This window comes from Ictalurus furcatus, chromosome 25 (assembly GCF_023375685.1).
Source record: "Ictalurus furcatus strain D&B chromosome 25, Billie_1.0, whole genome shotgun sequence".
Taxonomy (NCBI): Eukaryota; Metazoa; Chordata; class Actinopteri; order Siluriformes; family Ictaluridae; genus Ictalurus; species Ictalurus furcatus.
In genome coordinates this window covers 19,180,054-19,205,077 of record NC_071279.1, presented here as the reverse complement: position 1 = coordinate 19,205,077, position 25,024 = coordinate 19,180,054, and the positions used below count along the sequence as shown (strand labels likewise).

The 25,024-nt window shown below is 43.2% G+C and overlaps 3 protein-coding genes across 3 annotated transcripts in view; 1 reads left to right on the top strand and 2 right to left on the bottom strand.

The window, feature by feature from the left end:
- The window catches only part of itpk1a (inositol-tetrakisphosphate 1-kinase a), a 34,091-nt gene extending 20,832 nt beyond the window's left edge, over window positions 1–13,259 (bottom strand). Inside the window, exons 1-3 of the mRNA XM_053613943.1 lie at window positions 12,773–13,259; window positions 9,577–9,679; window positions 6,604–6,628 (exon numbers count right to left, since the gene is read on the bottom strand). Of these exons, the coding sequence (XP_053469918.1) occupies window positions 6,604–6,628; window positions 9,577–9,671 (120 nt within the window). The 5' untranslated portion in view covers window positions 9,672–9,679; window positions 12,773–13,259. The remainder of the gene's footprint in view (window positions 1–6,603; window positions 6,629–9,576; window positions 9,680–12,772) is intronic.
- A 2,436-nt stretch (window positions 13,260–15,695) lies between these two features.
- On the top strand, window positions 15,696–18,225 carry tmem251 (transmembrane protein 251). The gene is made up of 2 exons (XM_053614842.1): window positions 15,696–15,837; window positions 17,094–18,225. Exon 2 carries the CDS (start codon window positions 17,109–17,111, stop codon window positions 17,523–17,525), a length of 417 nt encoding a protein of 138 aa, XP_053470817.1. The 5' UTR covers window positions 15,696–15,837; window positions 17,094–17,108; the 3' UTR covers window positions 17,526–18,225.
- Window positions 18,226–22,129: 3,904 nt separating this feature from the next.
- On the bottom strand, window positions 22,130–23,999 carry si:dkeyp-55f12.3 (uncharacterized protein LOC568418 homolog). Its single transcript, XM_053614939.1, has 2 exons — window positions 23,781–23,999; window positions 22,130–22,724 (listed from the first exon to the last, which is right to left on the bottom strand). The coding sequence occupies exons 1-2, from the start codon at window positions 23,974–23,976 to the stop codon at window positions 22,597–22,599; spliced, it is 324 nt and encodes a 107-aa protein (XP_053470914.1). The 5' UTR covers window positions 23,977–23,999; the 3' UTR covers window positions 22,130–22,596.
- Window positions 24,000–25,024: the final 1,025 nt, after the last annotated feature.

Here is a 25,024-nt window from a genome sequence, read left to right as displayed (position 1 = left end):
GTCCTTATCTCGAGCTGTCTGTCAGATATTAAAGAGTTCAGCTGAAGGCTGCAGGACCTTGACCGAGTCTCCCTGCCCTGCCAATTCGTCTATAACCAACCTTCACACACACGCACACACACACACACACACACACACACACACACACTTCCACCAAACAAAGCAGTGCTACACAGTCCCTGAACCCTCTCGTACACATCAGTCTGTTTTGTGTTTCTTTGTGTAACTCCACACTGGTCCACATCAAGTTCAGCGTCTTGGATGGGGTTCGTTTTCTCTGTGTGTGTGTGTGTGTGTGTGTGTGTGTGTGTGTGTGTGTGTGTGTGTGTGTGCAGTAATGGTCCTGGAGCGAGTCTGATCAGTTCATGTGTGCTCCGTGATGTCGGTGATAAATCCCGCAGATGGGCGTGTCTTCACGCTCATTACTTTAATACACGGCTACAGATCGTTCTGATTTTTATTCTCGTTAGTGCTCGTTGGGAGGGGGCGTGGCCCGGCTTGATCGTTAGTAGGTGATGATCACATGACCCTTCGGCTACACCTGCTCTAGGAACTCGATACCGTACGTAAATAAAAACCCGCCAGAGAAGTCATTTCTATTGAACGCCGTCTACGTCTCACCGTTCTGCGATTTTAACACAAAATCGATCTTCACCGTGATCCCGATCCACACGGGTTAAATATTACCCGGGGTGATTTCTACTTCCTTCACCGATCTCTCCAGGGGCAGTCTGTAATACAATATTACTCACATGACAAATCAGGACTTCAAAATCCCAGAGACACTGCAGGAACCGAATTACACCGGGTTCTTCTGACTCTTCCTCGACAGTTCAGGAGAGATTAGAATACCCGGAGGAAGTTATCTAGGATCCGTCTGATGATATAAGCAGACGCTTCTGGGAGTCACGTCAGTACTGGATTCAGCAGCTTCAGCCCCGTCACGTTACGTCTTCCCCTTGATTCGTGTTCCATATTAAAGTCCCGGGGTTTAGTCCCGGTTCAGGTCTGCGATCTACTGCGTGTTTGATGTCACGTTTCCCTGGCTCTCACTTTGTCCAATTTATAACTCTGTCTTTTATAGAAATAATCAGAATGCACTTGCCCCCGTCTCCTCGACCCGACCCGACCCGACCCCGTGTTAAACAAGGCCCACTGCGTCCGCGTTACTCCGGAGAGATCCGAGAACGCCATTTTCCTTTTAAAACGCTCTCCGACTACACCGCCGTTTTCAAACGATTTCCAAAAAATTGCTCGTCCACGCCGAAACGTCTGAAAGCGCTCTCACCCCAAAGACGTACGACGCTTCGGTCTGCGTCGCTTCCGTCAGGACGTTTATTTACTGTCCGTCTCTGTGAACTGATGCGGCGATGTGGTTGTTTTGTTTTTTAAATGGACAGACGAAGAGGTGGAGCTGTTGCTGCGGGTAACCCGCGGCTATGAAGTTGATCCGAAAGCTCACGTGACTAAAAATACGCCAACGTTTCACGACAGAGCCGGAAAACAGCTCCCTGGTTTTTTTAACGAAAGTCTTCCACACGCGTAGAATGGCACTTATTGTTCTTATGGATTTCTTTCTTTTTTAAATGGCGTGCTCTGACACAATATTACTCGTGCACAGCCTCATGACGCCGTGATTATCGAATTAACGGAATCAAAAATGCCCTGGCGTTCACGTCCAGAGGACGCGCTAACCCACGCTCACACGTGAGTTACAGCACTGCGGCACTTCAAGCGTGCGTTAAGAACAGCGTGTTTCCCAGCGCGGACTCCGGCTCCAGTCCGGCCGCGGTGTTCCGAGCGCGGTGGGTTTCAGCAGGATGTTGAACAGCGCTGTCAGAGCGCTTGATTAAATAGGGATTAGGTTTTCGCGGACAGAAAGCGGAAGTCGTAGCGGTTGAACTAAATCGTTTCATCTTTCACACAGACGTGTGTACGGGCTCTCGCGTCTGGAAGACGGAGTACCGCAGGACCTCTCGGAGCTGCACACCAGGACTGAAGCACTTTATTACAGCCTGGAAATGATTCATACCGAACGCTCTGTGACGTCGCGGCCTGACATTTAACTGTGTCCGGAAATCCAAAGCACGTAAATATTTATTAGTTGAACAGTACGGCTCTTTTTAAAGCCTCGGTTGCTGTAAACAGTACAAACCTGAGAGCATTTCCTGCAATCGACCAGAATCCTGTCACCGGACTCATGGACTACAGTAGTGTCGCTATTATTAATATTAACAGCATAAACAGTGCACGTCGAGCGCTCGGGGGATTAGTGCTTAGCACGTTCGCCTCACACCTCCAGGGTCAGGGGTTCGATTCCCACCGTGGCCCTGTGTGTGTGTGTGTGTGTGTGTGTGTGTGTGTGTGCGGAGTTTGCATGTTCTCCCCGTGCTGCGGGGGTTTCCTCCGGGTACTCCGGTTTCCTCCCCCAGTCCAAACACATGCATGGTAGGATGATTGGCGTGTCTAAAGTGTCCGTAGTGTATGAATGGGTGTGTGAGTGTGTGTGTGTGTGTGCCTTGCGATGGATTGGCACCCTGTCCAGGGTGTACCCCGCCTCGTGCCCCATGCCTCAAACATGAATGAAATCTTAATTCTCCAGTCTGTCATAAATAACATGTAGCGGAGACGGACTTCTAGACAAACAATTTACGATTCATACGACCAAACGTTTGCGAATATTATAAAAGAACGCAATTTAAAAGTGGAGAATTAAAAATGGCCGCCGGGGCCGCGGGGTCGCGGAACGTGTTTACGGCAGGCGCAACACACAACGACGCATCAGCGTGCTCGAGTTAAACTATTCACCAAAGACGAGTCTCGGCCCTCGGCCAGAGCGCAATCGGTGCAGGTCTGTCTCGAGGCGGAGTTCACGTCGTGTCGGAATTACGGTGACGATGAGATTTAGGCTCCGGGTGATTTTCTCATTATCTCCAGCCTCCGCGATGGATTTTCTGCATTTAAACGTTCATTTACAGTAAAAGTTTCACTCTGCTCTGGTGAAAAGGACTATTTCTTTCATATTTTGAGAAAACTAAGATTGGGATTACAAAACAAACAGACAAACGAACGCTGAATGAACACTCTACTGTCAGGTGGTAGAGATGATTCGTTTTTCATTTTGAACAGAAACGATGTTCTTAAGCTCCAGCGCCAGGGTTCCTTGCGTTCCTGCACCTCTCTTAGCGCTACCTTCAGTAACGGTTCACCTTTTCAGTTCTCGTAAAGTAAACGACGTTTTCTTTAAATCCATCAGAGCACGGTTCTACGTCGTGGAGTAATTTGTTGCTGGAGGAATCGTAGGATTTGTACACGGATTTTCCCGACGTCGCTCCGTCTCAGAAACCCGGCTCACGCTCTCCTGTAGCCAGGCAGGAAGTGACGAATTCAGGACAGGACGTTAGGCACGTTGGGAAAGCTGTAGGTATAGGGTTTTGGGCGATTATTTCTTGAAATCACTTAGCGACAGAACCGTAACGTTATCCTTGAAGTCATGTTTTTATTCGCGTTTTCAATTCCATTTTTTTTTCCGGGTTCTGTTTCTAATCCCTAATCACTACTAGAAAACCCTGGGGACGTTTAATACACACGTGTAAGCGTTAAAATCGTTCTACAGCCCGCGTGTCTGTGGTCGTGTAAGGTATAAGGATGTAAGGTGAAGTAGCTTACATCTGCCACGTCGGAATAATCCAAAGCGGCGAAGTTACGAGTCCGACGAGACGTATGATTCTGACGTGACGTGAATTTTACTGCATTACCAGGTGAGTGATTTCATCAGGATTTGTTCGGCGTATTTATTTAATGTCATTATTACAGGGACAGCAGAGAACATCCAGGAACATAGCAGGCCTTGGGAACTGTGTGTACTCTTACACTCTTACAGATCAGATAAGCAGACACAGGGGCGAGGCACTTCTGTGATTCATTAGCGTGGAATTCAGTGCATCTGAGAATCAGCAGCTAATCAGAGCCGCAGATTAGATTAGTGCAGCTATCAGACAGGAGAATATGGATTGTTTAAATATTACACGTGGGATGTTTAAATTAAACACACACACACACAACAGAGGCATAACTGAACTCGGCATGTTAAACACTGGGATTATTTAAGTATTTGCCCCCTCTGTGGAGAATGGAAAGTTCTATTTTGGTATAGATGTGGCCTTTCTGTTGTTTTTTCCCCTCACAGTAAAGGTCAATTTATGGGTTTTTTTCCCCTCACTGAGTTGTAGAGCAAAAATCTGACCCCCCCCCCTCCCTCTCCCCTCCCTCCCCCCCCATCACCATTACTACACAATTACACATACAGTGGATATAGAAAGTCTACACACCCCTGTTAAGATGGAAGGTATTTGTGATGTAAAAAAGTAATTAATCCAAGCTAAATCATGTCCGATCTTTTTCCACCCTCGACGTGGAACTACAGCGTATAAACTTCACATGAAAAACAATCTGAAACATTTCATGGGGGAAAAAAAAATCGGAAAAATAAAAAAGTTAAGAAGTTCACACTGAGGGCGGGAAACGTTCTGACACGATTCAGCTTGGTTTCATTTTTTTTTACATCACAAAACCCGGACATTTAAACAGGTGTGTAGATTTTTTTTTTTAGATCCATTGTGTCGTATACACGCTATTCGTTTATTTATTTATTTTTCTAGAATCTTCTTGACGTTGAACGATGAGACTGCGCGCGTCCATCAGGACCAGGATCTCACAGGACGCAACAAAAACGAACAAAATCACGTCATTTGGAATGTTTCAGAGCTGGAAGGTCATGGGCAGGGTTGCCAGGTTCCAGCGAAAGATTCTGTTCCGATTACGTCTCACAAAAACACACAAAAGACCTGAAACTGGCGCAGAATGTTCAGGGAGACTCTGTGTTTGTGTGGGAAACAGGTAACAGTAGTGCACACGCATTTCACGCATTTCTACCAACTGCAGGAAATTACAGTACGAGACCTATTAGGCCATATAGCTGCGATATTCTCATATTTCTATTTATGAACATCATTATCGTCTATTATTTATAAAAACAAATGTTTTATACTGTATTTAATCATACACTCTTAGCAAAAAGATAAGTTACTCAAGGGTTCTCAGCTTCCTGGGCGGCTGTGGTTCAGGTGGTAGAGCGGGTTGTCCGATAATCGTAGGGTTTGGGGGTTCGATTCCTGGCCCACATGACTCCACATGACTCCCCATGACTCCCCATAACTTCACATGACTCCCCCTGACTCCACATGACTCCCCCTGACTCCACATGACTCCACATGACTCCCCCTGACTCCACATGACTCCACATGACTCCCCTTGACTCCACGTGACTCCACGTGACTCCACATGACTTCCCATGACTCCACGTGACTCCACATGACTCCCCTTGACTCCACGTGACTCCACGTGACTCCACATGACTTCCCATGACTCCACGTGACTCCACATGACTTCCCATGACTCCACATGACTCCCCATGCTGAAGTGTCCTTGGGCAAGACACTGAAACCCAAGTTGCTCCCGATGGCAAGTTAGCACCTGGCATGCAGCTCTGCTACCGTTGGTGTGTGAGTGTGTGTGTGAACAAGAACCAGTGTGAAGCGTTTTGTAGAACCGCTACGGTTAAAAAATCACTATATCGGTGCAGACCGTTTAAAGTTGCTCTACGTACATAAAAACTGTCGTGGTTTCCACACAGCACTTAAGAGTGATAGATTCAACCTTTTTTTTTTTTGTTCCTCTGTGGAACATTTTCAGATCCAGTGACTTAAACTGGTTTTTTCGAGCTGCCTGTTCAAACGATTATTCTGGAGTGTTCTCGTGTAAAGCTCTCAGGACTGGGTATTTTTCAGGCGTGTGAAGATCGAGAAAGACGAGCACGAGGGCAGAAAACGCGGAGTATTTTCCTCACTTCCTGTATGTTCCAGCCTCCGGTGTCGTGTGCAACACGATGCTCCACTGAGCGGAGTACAGTGCAGAATGAGACCGGATGATAAGAAACACATTACAGGTAGGTAAAGATGTAAAACATCTCATAGTAGATGTGTAATATATTACACAAAAAAATATGAAGGCTGAGTTCCTGAACAGGCCACGCCCACAAGAGACAACACTCCAAGTTGCGCACGGTTCTTGTCTCTCGTCGGTGTGAACGCGGGGTAACCCTGCTCCGCGCTCGAGTCAGAATCACACGCCGCTGAGACACTCGGACTCTGTAACTCGGACAATGCTATAAAAGAGCTGAAGTCAGTCGTTTGGTCTGAGGTCCGACTCCCGATGTGTACTCGGCATACAGCACGTGACTACAGACTACAGAGTAATCTGTTATTACTGTATATACGATCTATAAACACGATATATTTGATGATGTCCCACTGCTATTGAATTTCAGGACACACCTGAAGCTCCACCTTCCTCGCAGTTAGCGTCCTATAATCCCCCCCACCCCCCCGTCCCGTCCCGTCCCGTCCCGTCCCATCCCGTCTGCGCCTCGTGACCAAGTTCCTGCACCACAACCGTTCTCCACAACATCAGCTGGATTTAATCTGCCCCTGATGCTGGTACAGGGGCAGGTGGAGGTTAAAATTGTAGATAAAGGGTACTCACCTGAACCATCTCAATGCCCCGCTTCCTGAACAACCAAACACACACACACACACACACACACACACACACACAAAGAGAAGGAAAATTAGCGATATAAAGAACCCTTGAAGAACCCATGTTAACCCTCATAACCCAACACCTGAATCACATCTGCTACATCACATGTGTCAGAGTGACACATCAGTCACATGGGAAACTTAAACGACTTCACTTCCTGTCATGAGATAAACACAACTCGCTGCACTTCCTTTCCAAGGTGATTCAGTTCTATTCAAAAATAAGATAATCTCGTGATCTGACATAACGTGAGGTGACGTGTACTGTAATACGAGAGCTCACCATGTTAGAGTCACGTGAAGGTCAGGAAGAGTTTAAAAAACTAAGAGCTCTATTTCTTAAGCGTTTATTTATAATGAAATAAAATAACTTAAATAAATACTAATAGCAAATCAGACGTTTTACCGAGTGCTTTTTAGAAACTTTTATTACGTTATACGGTATATTACTCCAGCAGTAATTACAATATTTATGCTTAAACGTATTTTTAAGAATGGACATTAAAAGAAAAACAAAATGAACACACTGTAAAAAAAAAAAAAAAGCTTTATTTTGAGAGATTGTAGACATTGATCACATGACAGGAAGTGATGTAAAATTCTGCAAAATGACATCTACAGAAACTCCTTCGCACAAGTGAACGCGTGAATCTGTAAAGTCTCGTACAAGACTCGATACGTTCAGTAGAAAACAAAAAACAAACAATAATAATAAGCGTGCAGTGGAAACAGAGATGGACAAAATATTGTTGCTTAGCAACCAAAAGGAGGATCCCATCATTCACACAAATACAACTGAACCCTGCATTCTCTCTATTAGTGTTCTACACACTGCCACTGCCATGCCCACACACACACACACACACACACACACACACACACACAGAGTCGTGTGCTGACATGTTGTGTTGGATTAACACACTCCAGAGCTCACACGCAGGTGAAGCTACAGGAAAGTGTGTTATTAAGTCATTAGTATTAATCTGTGCTCTGCTCATTGTTGCTGGATTTTTATCAACACTTACACTATAAAGCTAAAAGTTTGTGCACCCCTGACCCTCACACCCATATGACCTTATTGAGCATCTCATTCCGGATTTATTCTCCTCTCTTTGCTGCTCTGATATGAAGCGCTCCACTCTTCTTTTGATTTTGGGGCGTGGCCGTGTAGGTTTGTGTTCATTCAGCTACGAGAGCGTTAGTGAGGTCGAGGTCGGGGATTGATGTCAGGATGTCGAGGAAGCTCCAGTTCCAGCTCATCCCAGTGGTGTTGAGGTCAGGGGTCACACTCTTGAGTTCTTCCACTCCAACCTTCACACACCACGTCTTCACGGAGCTCGCTGTGTGCACAGCGGCATGGTCATGCTGGAACAGTGTTTGGACCTCTTAGTTCCAGTGAAGGGAAACTGTAACGCTACGGAACACAAAGACATTCTACACTTCTGACTTTGAAACAGTTTGGAGAAGAACCCTGTATGGGTGTGATGGTCAGGGGTGCACATACTTTGGGCCATATCATGTAATTACCATCGTTTGTTAACAAAAAGAGATGTTGTTGCTTTAAGGCTGAATGAATACAGTAAGTCTGTTAGTGCTCCCGAGGGTGTGTGTGTGTGTGTGTGTGTGTGTGTGTGTGTGTGTGTGTGTGTGTGTGGTGTCTGTAGAAATATGTCAGCAATGTTACTCTGTAAAGCGTCCAGAAGCAGGGTGGCCGGCTCAGTGCGCCCCAGGTAACCGCTGCACTTTGTCCACGTTCTGCCTTTTTATGGATTAAACCCCCCCCCAGGCCGTATTACTGTCTCATAACGAGGCCTGGAGAGTGGAACCGTGACTCAGACAGGCGCTGGTACCGGAACTAAACACGGCTTACACGGGGACTTCCTCAGACGGCTCAGATCTACATCATCTACACCACAACAACACTGAGCAGAAAGTCCACACAGTCTAATACCCCCACGCTTCAGTCTGGGGGGGGGGGGGGGCGCAATACAAATACACTAAAATAACACTAAACGCCATGTTTATGCAGCCGGTCGCCTCAGTCCGGGGTTTAATCAGAGAGATCGAACGCTCATGATGTGTAGCTAAGCTAGCATTAGCAGTTATATTAACCAGTCTGAGCAGGATTTTGGACTTTTTTGTGATCGTTGCGGTTAAAAAACACTTATTTCACAAAATCTGTGATGCAATTTGTGGAGTTTTGGGGCAGCGGAGGCTCAGCGGAGGCTCAGCGGTTAAAGGCTCTGGATTACTGATCAGAAGGTCAGGAGTTCCAGCTCCAGCACTGCCAAACTCTCTCTCTCTATATATATATATATTTACAAACAAAAAAACGAGAAAAAATACAACAACAAAATACACCGACTGCTTAGAAACGTTTGAAGGAATTCAAAGAAAAAGCGTTTTAAACATAATAAAGTGCTTTAATGAACGTTTTCTTCTCCTGAGTTTCAGCGTGCACTTACTGTGCATCATCATAAACCTCCCTCACTACACACACAAACACACACACACACACACGCACACGCACACGCTAACACACACACACACACAAACATACGCTACTGTCCTTGTGAGGACCTTCCACTGACTTAATTAAGAATGCAGCTAATTAACGCTACGCTACATCTAAATATAACGCTGACCTTAACCTCAGGGACTAAAAGGTATGAGCTGCAGTTTTTAGTAAAGAAAAGTAGCTATAAGGTCAAAACTGTCAGATATTCCTGTGCTTGGGGGACGAGTTGGTCCTCACTAGGATACACACACACACACACACACACACACACACTAAAACCCCGGAGACGCCCATGTGTCAGCTGCAGGTCAAGGCGTGTTTCCTAAACCTCTCAAATATTAGTCTAAATGCTCCAGAGTTTACATTTAGGCTGTTTGTGTACATTTTTTCTTTTCGTACCTGCACATGTCGATGAAAACCTGGAAGTTCAACTTCTTGATCTTCTTCTCGCTGAGCCAGTAGCCCACTCGCTTCCCTTTCACAAACGTCTGCATCTCTGTATCTGAAATCAAAACAGCTCCAAATCATCAAGTGCCTCGGGAACGGCGAGACGGGAAATGAGAAAACATGGAAGCTTTCATCCCCCACGTCCTCAGAAATCCGACGGTTCTGGCTTTAACGAGAGAACAGCCATAAATCTAAACGTCCAGGAGGTTATTTTTAGAACAGTAAAGCTGAAGCTCCAGAGATATCGCGTGATGAGGAAGAACAAAGCGTGGCGTGTCGTCATGGCGATCATTTACCGACGACGGAGCGCAGATTTTGTACGTTTTAGTGAAACGATTCAAATGTCTTCCACACAGAAGCTCGTTGATATAACCGGCGCTCTAACTACGGATAAACCACGCACGTTTCACACGTGATCGTAGGCGTGAGTAAATCTCAGATCACACGTGAGAGACGTGAAAGTTTTCGTCTAAAAATGTCATGTTATGGACGTTCAGTTAACGCTGTATAAACAATGATCAAAGTGATTATAAAACATTAGCACTAGAAAGAAATCACTAGATTTCACACGCCGTACGTTTTTCCACACGTGATTACACGTGAGTTAATGTGTGATTACATCTGGGTAGCACGTTCAGGTGAATATCGCTGTTAGGTTTTAAAATATATATATATTAACAATAAATTTACATTAAAGTAAAAACTTTATTAAATTATTAAAAATAAACGAATCACGTGTGGGGGAAATATAAAACACGTGCATCAGGCTGCTTACGGGAAAAGCGCACGTTTATCATCGAGTGAATGAGCGATCACGTGTGAGAAACGTGTTAAAGTGGACCGCAACATTACAGAAATTCATTCATTGCATTTTAAAAGTTAAATTAAAATATAAATCACAGTTAAATTAAAATATTAAACCAACACATTTTAATAACCTTGAAGCAAAAATGCATCCTTGGGGGGAAAAAAAAACAGATCTTGAAGTGTACTTGTGAAAAAAAAAAGCACATAAATTACACACGTGATTGGATATTGTTCACGTTTCAGCCGTGCAACGTTAAATACGAAAAATAAATGAATAAAATAAAATGTAAAATATACATTCGGTTACGAATATCATGAGCACTGAACTAACACAATATTATAAAAAGTAAATGAAAAATAAGAACACTGTGCGTGTGTGTGTGTGTGTGTGTGAGACAAGTGAATCCTGGGACATTTTGTTGGAAAGAAGAATCAGAAATTTTATTTGAGAGAGAGAGAGAGAGAGACAGACAGACAGACAGAGACAGAGAGAGAGAGAGACAGACAGACAGACAGAGAGAGAGACAGGGACAGAGAGAGAGAGAGAGAGACAGACAGACAGGGACAGAGAGAGAGAGAGAGACAGAGACAGACAGACAGGGACAGAGAGAGAGAGAGAGAGACAGGGACAGAGAGAGAGACAGACAGACAGAGAGAGACAGAGACAGACAGACAGGGACAGAGAGAGAGAGAGAGACAGAGACAGACAGACAGGGACAGAGAGAGAGAGAGAGAGATTAGTTAGTTACAGTTATGTTTATACAGCACTTTTCTAGACACTCGGTCACTCTACGTAGTATTTGGGGGGTGAATCTCCTCAACCAGCGCTACTGTGTAATCTCCACCTGGACGATGCGACGGCAGCCGTAGTGCTCCAGAACTCCCACCACACACCAGCTATCAGTGGAGAGGAGAGAGTGATGTAGCCAGTTCAGAGATGGAGATGGTTACGGGGTGATGGAGAAGAGCCAGTGGGGGGATTTGGGCAGGACCCCGGGGTTACACCCCTACTCTTTACCATAAGCGTCCCGGGATTTTTAACAGCCACAGAGAGTCAGGACCACCGTTTAACGTCTCATCCGAAAGACGTTGCTGTTTTTACAGTATAGTGTCCCTGTCACTACACTGGGGCATTAGACCCGCACAGACCACAGGGTGAGCGCCCCCTGCTGTTCTCACCAATACCACTTCCAGCAGCAACCTTAGTTTGCCCCAGGAAACCTTAGTCTCCCATCCAGGTACTGACCAGGCTCAACCCTGCTTATCTTCAGTGGGACCCCACGCAAGAACTGCAGGGAGATATGGCTCTAGAGGGAGAGAGTGTGGGAGAGAGTGCGGGAGTATTTCCCAACATCTGGAACCAGGGCCTCATTAAAATTGGTGACACACACACACACAGGTTTCCTCCCTCAGAGTTGGGGAAGTGAGGCAGGACTGTAGCTCGTGTCCCTCCGTATTTAATAGATACATCAGCGAACTAGCGAGGGTTCTGGAACAGTCTGCAGCACCCGGTCTTACTCTACTACACACTGAAGTCAAATGCCTGCTGTCCGCAGATGATCTGGTGCTGCTTTCACCCACAAAACAAGGTCTACAGCAGCACCCAGACCTCCTGCTTACCTTCCGTCAGACACGGGCTCTGACACTTATCCCAAAAAAGACTAAAATAATATTCTGAAAAAGACACTCGTCAAGACCAACTTCATCATTTCAAATTAGACAACCCACTCAGAACTGCACACACCTCATGAACATCAACAACACGGGAAACTTCAGGAAGGCTGTGAAGGACCTGTAAGAAACAGCACCGAGCTTTACTACTGTACAGCGGAAAACTCCTAATAATGCCCGCAGAGCGTTTCGGGCAAAACCTCCGCAAGCTCAGACCTGGCCGCCAGGTGAGGGAAGTCCTGTCACCACTACAGAGTAACCAGTGGAACAGGACCACAACCAACCACACCATAACACCAACACTGTTACAACTCACAATACCTTGAACACACACAACACGCACAATACGCACAACACGCACAACACGCACAACACGCACAACACACACAATACTCACAACACGCACAACACGCACAACACACTCAGCAGATCAGTGTTTCTTCTTCTTTTATTGCTATTATTTTATTATTCAAACTTTTTTTATTGTGTGTAAACGTGAGTAAATGTGTGTGTCTGTAATGTAATGTGACCAATGCTCTGGCAATGTAAAGCCTTTTACCCTGACAATAAAACTACCTGAGGGAGAGAGAGAGAGAGAGAGAGACAGACAGACAGAGAGACAGACAGACAGAGAGAGAGATGTTTAGAGGATGTAGAAGCTCCACTGTACCTCTCAGCTGGAATCCTGTGTTTCTGTTCAGTCCCACACTGCTGAATCCTTAAACACTGCTGTAATGTGTGTGTGTGTGTGTGTGTGTGTGTGTGTGTGTGTGTGTTCCGATTGTACACACCTCCACTGATCTCTCTCTCTCACCCTGACTACACATTTAACTTCTCCACGTCTCTCTATAAGGACTCCGGAGTTCCATTCTCTCTCTCTCTCTCTCTCTCTCTCTCTCTCTCTCCCCGGCTGTCAGACTCGTTTGCTCAGCGACCTGGTTTTGAGTGACATTCTGACGTCAGACCCTACGCACACCGAGGCTCCTCCCCCGGGGTGGGCGGGACCTAGTCACAATCCATGCTGAATATGTTTTTCTGCATTGAAACTTCTCCACTTGTTTAGTTTAGACAGATAAATCCAGCGGGTATAAAAAGTTTACACACCCCTGTGAACAAATCATATCAGATCTTTCACCACTTTTAGACCAGAATACAAGTGTAAAACAAATAGAAACACACACACACAACAACAACAACAACAACAATCTGGTTGCTTAAGTGTACACACCCCTTAACTAACTAACACTGTGTGAAAACACAGTTAACATGTAATTCAGCACTCAGTGTTTTGGAGTAAGAGTCTACCAACGTATCGTAATCTGGCAGTGTTATTCCACTCTTCCTTACATAAATGCTCCAGATCTATCACACACGGTGGCTTAGCGGTTAGCGCGTTTGTCTCACACCTCCAGGGTGCGGGGTTCGAGTCCCGCCGGGGCCATGTGTGTGCGCGGGGGTTTCCTCTGGGTACTCCCCAGTCCAAAGACATGCATGGTAGGCTGATTGGCATGTCCAAAGTGAAGGTGTGTGATTGTGCCTGTCCAGGGTGTACCCCGCCTTGTGCCCAATGCTCCCTGGGATAGGCTCCAGGTTCCCCGTGACCCTGAAAAGGATAAGTGGTAGAGGATGGATCTATCACATAGCGAGGGGATCTCCTGTACACAGCCCTCTTCAAGTCATTCCACAGTCCTTTGATAGTCCTTTGATGATCTGGGCTCTGACTGAGCCATTCCAAAACATCCATCTTCTCCTGAGTGTATCGTGCTGGAAAGTAACATTTTCATCTACAGCTGTCGAACAGATGCCTGCAGGTTTTCTGCAGGTTTGGTATTTGGAGATATCTGTGATTCTCTCTGTCTTGTCCAGAGCCCCAGTCCCAGCTGAAGAGAAGCAGCCATGATGCTGCCACCACCATGCTTCACAGTGGTTATGGTTATGGTTGTCTTTGGGTGATAAGCTGTCTTGTTTTTGCACCAAACATTCTTTTAGAACTATTCATAAAACATTCTACTCATTTTCCACATGGTTTGGGGTGATGTACTTGAGGTTGGATGTTTTTTGTGAGAAAGGGCTTCGGTCTAGCCGCCCTAACCATTGATGTCACATGCAGAGAGGAATCAGTACTCGTCAGATGTTCCTGCAGCTCCTTTAATGTTGCTGTAGGTCTCTTGGCAGCCTCCCTGGTAGGTTTTTGTCTTGTCCTTTCATAAGTTTTTGAGGGATGTCCTGTTCTTGGTGATGTCACTGTGTTGCTCCATTTTCTCTATTTGTTGATGATGGCCTTCACTGTGTTCCATGACACATCTAATGTTTTGGAAATGCTTTTCACCCCTCACCTGATACCGTTCAACAATCTCATACATGCTTTAGAAGCTCTTGGACCATGGCCACACTAGATAGATTTTTTTTACATACACAGATCATTGTTTTTCATTTGTTTGTGTACATTTAAGTATTCTTATTTGTATTTACACTACAAAATGTGGAAAATGGCAGGGTTTTCCCTGTCAGAGGGGAGGGGTGTGAATACTTATGCATAAAGTGGTATATCCTGTTCGTGTGAGTGGACACTGTGATGTGACAGGTCACTTCAGGACAAACCCGTTGGAGTAAAACTGAATCCTGAACAATTCAGTAAAAACTGCTGCTGCTGAAACGCCCTCCAGGCATTTAGAGGAAATGTGTGAGCATGAGCGCGAGGGAAAGAAGGATGGGAAAATGTCTTTATGTAATCCTTTTCCCCTGAATAAGTCAAACAAAATTCAAAAAATAAGTACACCCTTCCTACTTCCACAATCATTAAGCAGCCAGGTGTTAATGTTACTGCTACGTATTAAAGAATTAGAGGGTGTACTTATTTTTTTCTCACTTGGTCTCTGAATGTTGGTTTACTTTTCAGGGAAAAAATGACTACATGTTGAAATCTGTTGTGTTTGTTTGTCACCTAAAGTTATTTGTTTATAGAAGTTGGTGAGGACCACACAATTGTTATTTAGGCCCTGATGAAGTGAAGGAGGGTAGAAGTGAAGGAGGGTAGAAGTGAAGGAGGGTGCACTTTCTTTATCTCCTGACTGTATATCCTGGATTGTGTATAGTGTAAGAAATGTCTTCTAGAATCGTGATGTGATACTTTTGTTATACGGCCAAGCCCTGGTATTGCCCTGCATTGCCCTGGTATTCATGCGTGTCAGCATATATAACCATGTATCCATGTACACATTCAGGGATAAATACAGACACCGGAATTACACGACGCAGTGTGTAGTGTATAAATTTAGCTGTCTTTCTTAAATTATTTTTGTAGGAAATATTCCTCCTATAGTGCACCATGTCACATTATTTTATTAAACAGCAAAATAAGGACCAATCAGAGAGACTTCTGTGTTTAATACAGAGCTATGATATATATATATATATATATATATATATATATATATATATATATATATATATATATATATATATATATAAATGTATTTTTAAGGTGTTAAATGTAATATTTTCGTGGGCAGGGGAGAACGGAAGGTGGTGTGTCCAGGCTGATCCTCTAGAGGGCAGCAGAGGCGCAGCGCGCTGGTGTTAAAGCCGCCGCAGAGGCAGCGCTCCAGTCCCCGGATGTTACCGATTTAAGGAAGTCAATCATCTGACAACAAACTACAATGGAGTCACTGATTAAGAGCTTTTTCTCCGTTTAACCAAAACTAAATCAAATCAAATAAAACCTCAGAGAACACAGTGAGTACCGGCCGGTGTGAATGTCTGATATTTTCTCTTATCGGTGAAGGATTTTATTGTGAACTTTCGATAAATAAGCAGCTTTCATGTGTCCGAGATAAACTGTAAAATATATATTATAAAAAACATACATCTAAAACACAGCAGTGTTCATGTCTAATGTGTTTAAAAATATTAGATTCAAACACAAATATTCACGACTTGATGATATGAAATGGTACTTTACACCGGGACTGAGCGATACGACGGAAATATCGGATCACGATTCTTTACACGCGATATTAATCACGATATTAATCACGATATTAACTAAGAACCACAGTGCTGCAGGAATTACACCTCTAAAAAAAAGTTTATTGATTGTTTTCTAAAAACAAAATTCAAATAAAACTGAAAGTAAATTAAATAAAGTAACACCGAGAGTAAATTCTGATCAAAATCAATTAAATATTGTGTCACAGACAGTCGGAAAAATCATTTCATTACAACTCGTAGTGTGTGTGTGTGTGTGAGAGAGAGAGAGAGAGAGAAATAAAATTAGAATTTGATTTTGAAGAAATAAATTAAAAGTAAAAAAAGAAGGAAAATGAAATTCTCCATCCATCGATGGTAAGTGTATGTGTGATTTCTCAGGTGGGGAAAAGGGTATCGTGGTGTAAAGTATTAGGATGTGAATATAACCTGGCGATTTCGCTCAGCTCTACTTAAACCTGTGTAAGTGTGATGATGAATTAACTAGTGACTGTTAAATAAATAGAGACGCGTGTGTTACAGCGTCACGGATAAGAGGGAAATCACGTATTAATGACAAGAACACGTGAATTTTAAAGGAAAATGCAGATTTGATGTTATGTTTAGATTTAAACAAAGTCTTAAAAATCAGTTAAATAAAATCAGTTTTCGCGTCCTCAAGGTTCGCGTTCCTCGTTTACATTTATGGATAAAGTACACCAGTGTAAACTTCTATTATTATTATTATTATTATTATTATTATTGTTATTATTATTATTAGTGATGTCACTTCCACAGTAATGCGTAATGACACTGGAGACTCCTTCCTTTTCATAAAAACTCCTCTGTTTATTATTAAAGTATCAGAAGCAGAGTTATTAACAGTAACATTAATGATTGTGTGTGTGTGAGAGAGAGTGAGTGAGAGTGTGTGTGTGTGTGTGTGTGTGTGTGTGTGTGTGTGTGTGTGTGTGAGTGTGAGAGAGCTGCGGTTGTAGAGAACTCATCAGCGTGTGGTGTTTCAGACAGGAGCATGGAGAATGATGAACTTTCGCCAGAGGATGGGATGGATCGGAGTGGCCGTGTACTTGCTGGTTAGCATGGCCGCGGTTTATTACATGTTCGAGATCAACCAGACGTACAACCACCTCACGCTGGAGAAGACGAGCGGGACACGCCCACCCCCGCTGCGCCCCGCAGACTCCGCCTCCTCTGCGTGGTCCTGGACGCAGAGCGTGAAGTCGCACCTCCTCCTGCTGCCCTTCTGGCTGTGGGCCGCCATCTTCCTCATCCCCTACCTGCAGCTCTTCCTCTTCCTCTACTCCTGCACCAGGGCCGACCCCAGAACCGTGGGCTACTGCATCCTGCCCGTCTGCCTCGCCCTGCTCTGTAACAGACACGCCTCCTTCACCAAGGCGTCCAATCAGATCAGCAAGCTCCAGCTGATAGACACCTGATGTGGGCGGGGCTCCGACGTGGTTTTACACTCAGCGCTGTTCTTTCCATTCCACTCTCTCTCTCTTTCTCTCTCTCTCCACCTCTCCATCACTATAAACATGTTCATTTCCTTTTTAAATAAATCAGTTCCTTAAACCCCCGATGATTATGAAGATGATGATGACGAAGATGATGATGAAGATGATGATGATGATGACGTTGACGAATGAACCAGTGACTAAATTATTTTAATTATTTTATTTACCAGCCTGGACCTGATGCAGTAGAGCGAAAATAAAAACAAGAATAAAATAAATGACTTTTGTTTGTTAAATAATAATAATAATAATAATAATAATAATAATAATCTGTATATTTTTTAAAGAACATGAACTAAAGGCCTTGTGATTAAAATGGTCATAACAGTTCCGTGTGAACTTTTGACTTTAATTATTACGTCTTTACGTTTTCTGCGGTTTGTTTATCTTTGTGTTTATTGACTCGTTTCTGATGAACTACTCAGTCTTACTGTTCTAAAATCAACACGGAAAGAAGAAAAAAAATATATATGTTCATGAATAAAATAATGATACATATACCTGTGGGGATGAACACAGAAATTTTATATAATGTAATTCAAGTTAATGTATTTATTCAAATGAGTGAGAAATTTATGCATAAATAAATAAATAAATGGAGAATACAAATCTTTTACTAAAATAAATGAGTTACTTTCTGATTATTAAAAATGAAAACTCTGTGAATTAAATGTATCTCTATTGAGATTCTATTCATTTAATTTATTTACAATTTATTCTTGGATTTTTATTTTTTACCCAAAACTGGGAGAAATTTCTACAGGTTCATGTTGTTTCCTGCAGGAAGTCTAAAGGAATTTCCTTTTCTGCTGTTTGTTGTTTTTCGTTTTCATTCATTATTTTGTTACAGCGATAAACACAAATATATAATGATTCTATCATTCTGTGTTTGTCAAAAGTTTCTTTCCTTTGTTTTAAATCACTAGAAATGAGAGTGATTAAAAATCTGTCAAATTCATCAACCTCCATTTAAAACAGATACAGCGAGTTAAACTTCAGAGTCTGAGACACGGTGCTGCGTTTATTTTAATACGAATTTCTTTTTTTAATAAAAGTATCGGCGTGTTGTAGCTGCTTTTCTCCTCCACACACTCGGGACTCGGAGCCAAACCTTCAACATCTGTAACAGCAGCGTTTATATTTACCGTGTTTTTATTTTTCTGTAGTAATTGGAACTCGGTGTTTATGAAGATTGTGATGTTTTGAGTAACTGATGAAACTTTAACACAGTGAAGAGTTTTACTCTGAAAACTCATCATGACTCTGATCCGACTCCAAAACTCAAAACTCTGCCTCACACATCGGCTGGATGGTCGAGTGCAAACGTGTGTTGGTTTGTCAGTCGCGCTCGAGTTTCAGCTTACAGACTGAAGACGGGACATTCTCCTTTAGGATTTTCTGGTAGAGAGCAGGATTCATGTTTCCATCAATTACTGCAAGTTGTCCAGACCCTGAAGCAGCAGAGCATCCCCACACCATCACACTGCCTCCACCATGCTTGACTGTAGGTATGATGATCTTTTTGTGGAATTCTGTGTTTGGTTTACTCCAGATGTAACGGGACTCCTGTCTTCCAAACAGTTCCACTTTCGACTCATCAGTCCACAGAACATTCTCCCAAAAGGTTTGAGGATCATCAAGGTGTGTTTTGGTGAAATTCAGACGAGTCTTAATGTTCTTCTGGGTTAGCAGTGGTTTTCACCTCGCCACTCTTCCATGGAGCCGTTTTCCCCCAGTGTCTTTCTGATAGTGGAGTCATGAACAGTGACCTTTATTGATGTAAGAGAGGCCTGTAGTTCTTTTGATGTTGTCCTTGGCTCTTTTCTGACTTCCTGGATGAGTCGTCGCTGTGCTCTTGGAGGAATTTTGGAAGGTCGGTCACTTCTGGGAAGGTTCACTACTGTGCTGAGTTTTTCCATTTGGAGATAACGGCTCTCGCTGTGGTTCTTTGGAGTCCCAGAACCTCTGAAATATCTTTGTAACCCTTCCCAGACTGATGTATTTCAATCACCTTCTTCCTCATCATTTCTGGAATTTCTTTCAACTTTGCCAGAGTGTGTTACTCCGTAAGACCTTTTAACCAACTTCATGCTGTTGAGAAAGGTCTCTTTAAGTGTTGATGTGATTGAACAGGGTTTGCAGTAATCAGACCTGGTTGTGTCGAGTCCAGCTGAACCCCATTATCAATACAGTTTCATAGATCTGGGGAATTAGTAACTATGGGGGCAAATACATTTTCACACAGGCCCAGTTGGTATTGGAGAACTTTTTTGTTTCAATAAATAACATCATTATCATTTAAAAACTGTATTGTGTGTTTACGCAGATCGTCTTGTTGTATCTTAGATTTACCCCAATAAATAAATACAAATCAATCAATCAATCAATAAATCATCAGTGGGACACAAACTTTTGCACTTTGCAGTATAGTAAATGTGTGTTTTTATTATTTTTTTCAAATCAGAGCTATAAAATACGTTCAGAATGATGATGATGATGATGATGATAATAATAATAATAATTAAAGCTGCAAGCAGTGATGAACAGGCCCTCGCACCCGGGTGCACGTTGGCGCTGCTCTGCTCTGCCAGGGGAATGCCATTCCATTTTTAAGCACTTTTTAGCACTTATATGTTGTTAGGAGCGTATCACGATGTAAAACATGTCATTTCCTGTTGCCAGCAGGTGGCGCTATGAACACAACTGAACATTGGCATGTAGATGTCCTCAGGCCAGGATTCGTATCAAACGAAGTCTGACGCAGATTGAACAGTGTATGCTTGAGTTATAAAAACATCCTGTTTAATAGCAGTAATAGCGCGCTTTAGCACTTAGCTAAGTTTGCTGGCATATTGTTATATGCTGTTAGGAATACATTAGTGTTTAGCATGTCACTTCCTGTTGCCAGCAGGTGGCGGTCTAATGATGAATGAATATTGGTATGTAGATGTCTTCAGGGCAGGATTCGTATCAAAGATGTGAAGTCTGGTGAAGATTGAACATTATGTCTGAGTTAGTGTAAAACATGTCAGTTCATGTTGCCAGCAGGTGGCGCTATGACTATAACGCAACATCGGCATGTAGATGTCTTCAGGCCGGAAGTTTGGTGCAGATCGGACATTGTATGTTTGACTTATAACAACTTCCTGTTTCATGGTGAAACATTGAAATTTGTGAGACCGCCACGCCCATGCCCACACCCATGCCCACACCCACGCCCACACCCACGCCCACACCCACGCCCACACCCACGCCGTGCAGCGCAAACTCAAAACCTTCGCAGTTTAGCATCGTCAATGCCTTTAGATTAGACTGAATATAAAGCCGGTCTGATGAAATCTCTAGAAGGAGTCTGTTACAGTACGAGGCCTGAGAACATATCTTCATAGCTGCATTCAGAAAAACATCTTTGTGCTGTTCTACTTCTAGAATGTCCCAAAAGTCTCGGTACACATGGAGGGGACGCTGTACACCAGCACCACGTCGGTCGTGTCTTCGTCAGCGGGTGTTCATGGACGTCCACCTCTCGCTCGTTCCGCTACACTTACAGTCTTTTTGAATTTGTTAATAAGTTTGGCAACAGTGTGTGTGTGTGCGTGCGTGCGTGTGTGTGATGTGCTCGCCATGTTTCCTGTTGAAGTCCATCGCAACCTTGCTACAACTTCCTGATCCGGCCGTGAACATAATTTCAATACGTCCTTCTTATATATATATAATATAGCCTAAGCGAAGTATGAACAATTTTGGAAGACATTTTGCTGAAAAACTGTTAATGTATGGAGACTTTCGGGACTTCCTGTATAGTGTCACATCCTGTAATGCAGATCTACACAAGATACGTGTTTCATGAACAGAGAATTCAGACAGGGAGACGGGATTGCTGTTAAATGCCCAAAGAGAAGCACGTGAAGACGGAAATGTTAGCGCTAAATACGAACTGAAAACTCTAGGCGGTGTTTATTTACAGAACAGTGACGTGTGTGCTTAAGAATCTGTGTGTAGGTCAGCACACATGCATCTGAAAGAGTCTTGAAGGAAAGTTGCGTTTGTACCAACAGGAGAGAATACACTTCAAATGAGTCTTCCTCTAAACGTGTCGAGGCGAAAGGCAACACCACATGACCTCACCGTGGAAGCCCTGTGGAGGTCTGGTAGCGTGGATCGTTATAAGAACAGGCGAACTGATTAAACGTGTTTTAACGATGCGTGTGTGGCAACGTTTGCACCGGAATGTCGTGTTTTAAGTAAAAATGAAAAATCACACAAGAAGATTTATTTCAATAACAATTGTGGTTTTATTACAAAAAGACGAAGAAGAAACCTGCAGTTGTTCATGTGCGCTTTTCTGAGAATAGAAATCCAGAATCATTTCATCAGAGTAATATTATGCAGGTGTTTCTGCCATATCGTGCAGATGTGCAGCTAAAACCTCCAGACTGTGAAACTTCTGAACAGTTTTATAAAAAATGAATATCTGATTAGAGATGAAAAGATGAGTGATGATTACGTCTCGCTGGTTTTGTGTCAAAGGGCTCAAGGGTTTTTTTTTTTTTTAATGATGTAATAATTCTAATGAACAGGTGTTTATGTCATGTGACTGAGTTATTGCCTTTCCACAACCTCCATTAAATAAAATATAAAGAAATAAATGTTTTGGTAGAAAAATCTGTGTTTTTCACTTTAATTTCTTGATTTAAAAAAAAAAAATTGATTTGTTTTGTGATTATTTACAGGAAAAGTGTTGAATGATTGTCCCTTTATACTGTTTCCAGTTTTTATTTTTAAATATCTTTTATCTTTTTAACCTCGTCTCATCACTCAAGAGTTCATTTATCAGTTCAGAGGGACAAAAAGAAAAACTTCTGTCTGCACAGACAGACAGACGGGCAGACAGACGGGCAGACAGACGGGCAGACAGACGGGCAGACAGACGGGCAGACAGACAGACAGACAGACAGACAGACAGACAGACAGACAGACGGAGACGCTCTGCTCAGGACGGTGTGACGGTCTTCAGACGCTTCGCTGGAGGTCTGGACTTTAATTTAACTGCGGTAGTTTCTATAGCGCGGTCTTCTTCATCACCGTCCTCATCCTCATCTTCATCTTCCACATCCTCATCTAGAGTGAAAAAAAGAGGGAATAGGGTCACTTAAATCCCACGTATTATTTTACTGTCAAAATGAAACCCGACCCGGTTACAGCATCAACACAACTTTTCTTTTTAAACCGTATATGCAGATTAGCTGGTGGATAAATGAGTTATAATAATTATACAGTATTTCTTTTTGAGAGTGCGTCACTGTGAGAGAGACGTATTGTGACGTCTCTCTCACGTCACTATATAAAAGTGTTCATGGGGAAAAATACAGATCACATGTATGAGACGTGAGCGCTGACTTCAGGGTTAAAAATGAAACCTCTCAAGATCTTCTCCAGATGTGAAAAATAAACAAACAACCAAACGTATTAAACTCTGGAGTGAGGTCGCATGAGACGTGTGGAATAGCGTGGAGGTTCCTGTGAGGAGAGAAAACAGACAAATGGATAAACAGATGGTTTAGAGAGAGAGGAACGGACCGTCACAGTATGGAAGAGAAAGTCTTACGCTGCTACAAAACTTTGCCAGCGAGACGTGACTTTAAACTGAAAGACGAACGTCTGTATAACGTGTTTTTGTAAAGACGGAAGTAGTTTGCGGTGACGGCAGATGAAGTTATTATGATCTATTCCTTTCTGAACTCTATTCCTCAGAAAATCTGCATTCTTCATGCAAAACATTTCAATATGCAAATGATCAGGAGGAATCGATTAATATGCAAATAAGCCCATGACATCATTCGGGGACGTTTATTTATTTCTTTATATTTGAGTATGCATTCTCCCCTGAAAAAGTTTATGCAACGCTGATTTCAGCTCTCTGTCTCTGTGTGTGTGTGGTGAGAAACCTCAGCTGCACTGTATACATCATAACGTTTGTCCAGTTGCTGAACCGGAAGTGAAAAATCAGTGCTCTCCCACAGAAACAGCTGTTTGTAGTTGAATTTAATAAATAAACAAATAAATAATCTGGTTCTTTATCAAATCTGAAACAAAATCAAACGACATTTATTTATAGTTTGTTTGTAATTTAGGGATATTTTACACTCCATCTGCATGTTAATCTCAGTGGCTCACCGCGCGCGCGACACTCTCCTCTCTCCGTGTTTACACTCTTCTCCTCTTCCACGAGCTCCGTTAAAACCACCGAAATCTCAGAGCTGATCTTCTTCACTCCTTCGATGATGGATTTTAAATTATTCTCCGCCTCCACTGTGAACCTGCTCGTTCTCCCGTCTTTACATTTCAGCTCTCCCTTCACCGCGCACGCCATGTTTGTTGACCAGAAGCCGCGACCTCTGACAGAAGCGACGCGTGAGATACGCGACACGTCGAAGGCACCGCCATTTTGGATAGGGCTCAGTCAAGCATTGACCGGATGTAAGAGTCAGAACAAAAGAGTTAGTTTACTGGATAAGAGCCGATTGTAAATGTGTTGCTCTTTAATGAGACAACTTGTGCACGAGTATAATCTGTCTATAATAAGTGTGTGGTTTAGTAATTAAGGCTTTGTGCTGTGAATTCAAATCCCAGAACCACCAAGCTTGGGTCCTTGATGCTGCTGTACCTTCTGCCAGATGGCAGGAGGGTGAAGAGTCGGTGAGAGGTGGTGAGAGTGGTGGGAGGGGTGAGAGGTGGTGAGAGTGGTCGTCCGCAATACTGGTGGCTTTGCGGATGTAGCTGTTGTTGAAGAAACGTAAAAATTCAGCTATGGCACCTTTACCCAGTAGTCTGGACATTCATTCAATAGGATTCATTTGATGTTTTATACAATGCATTAGGAATCTGTTAAGGGTGAAGAAGGTTCTGGGTCAATTGTGTTACTGAAGGAAGTGATATTCTTTCGGATTATGGTGAGATTTTGGTGGTTTAAGACATTTTAGTCAATTAAACAAGATTAAATTAGACATTTTACGCAATATAATATGATCCATTTAAGGACAAAGAGAGGGTGAAAACAGAAATTCCTAATTCGTACGAACACCACAACCGGAAGTGGGCCAAAAATACATTGCTGCGCGTGATGTAATCTGCCAAGTCAGTGCTGTTTTACATTCCACACGCATTGAAATTCATTCAAATACGAAGCCGTGACTGAGAAACCAACATCATCCTTATTGTGTTTCAGTTTTTCTGCTGTTTTGTTCCATAATCCTAATCTCCAAACCGAACCATCCATTTGTCACAGGAAATAGGTGAATTCTGCACAAAATCATACTTGAATTCAGGGATCTTCCACTCCCTGCACCACCAAAATGCCAAACACGAAGCCCCTAAATCTCTCTGTTCAACCGTGAGCCACTTTAGAAAATAAAAAAAAA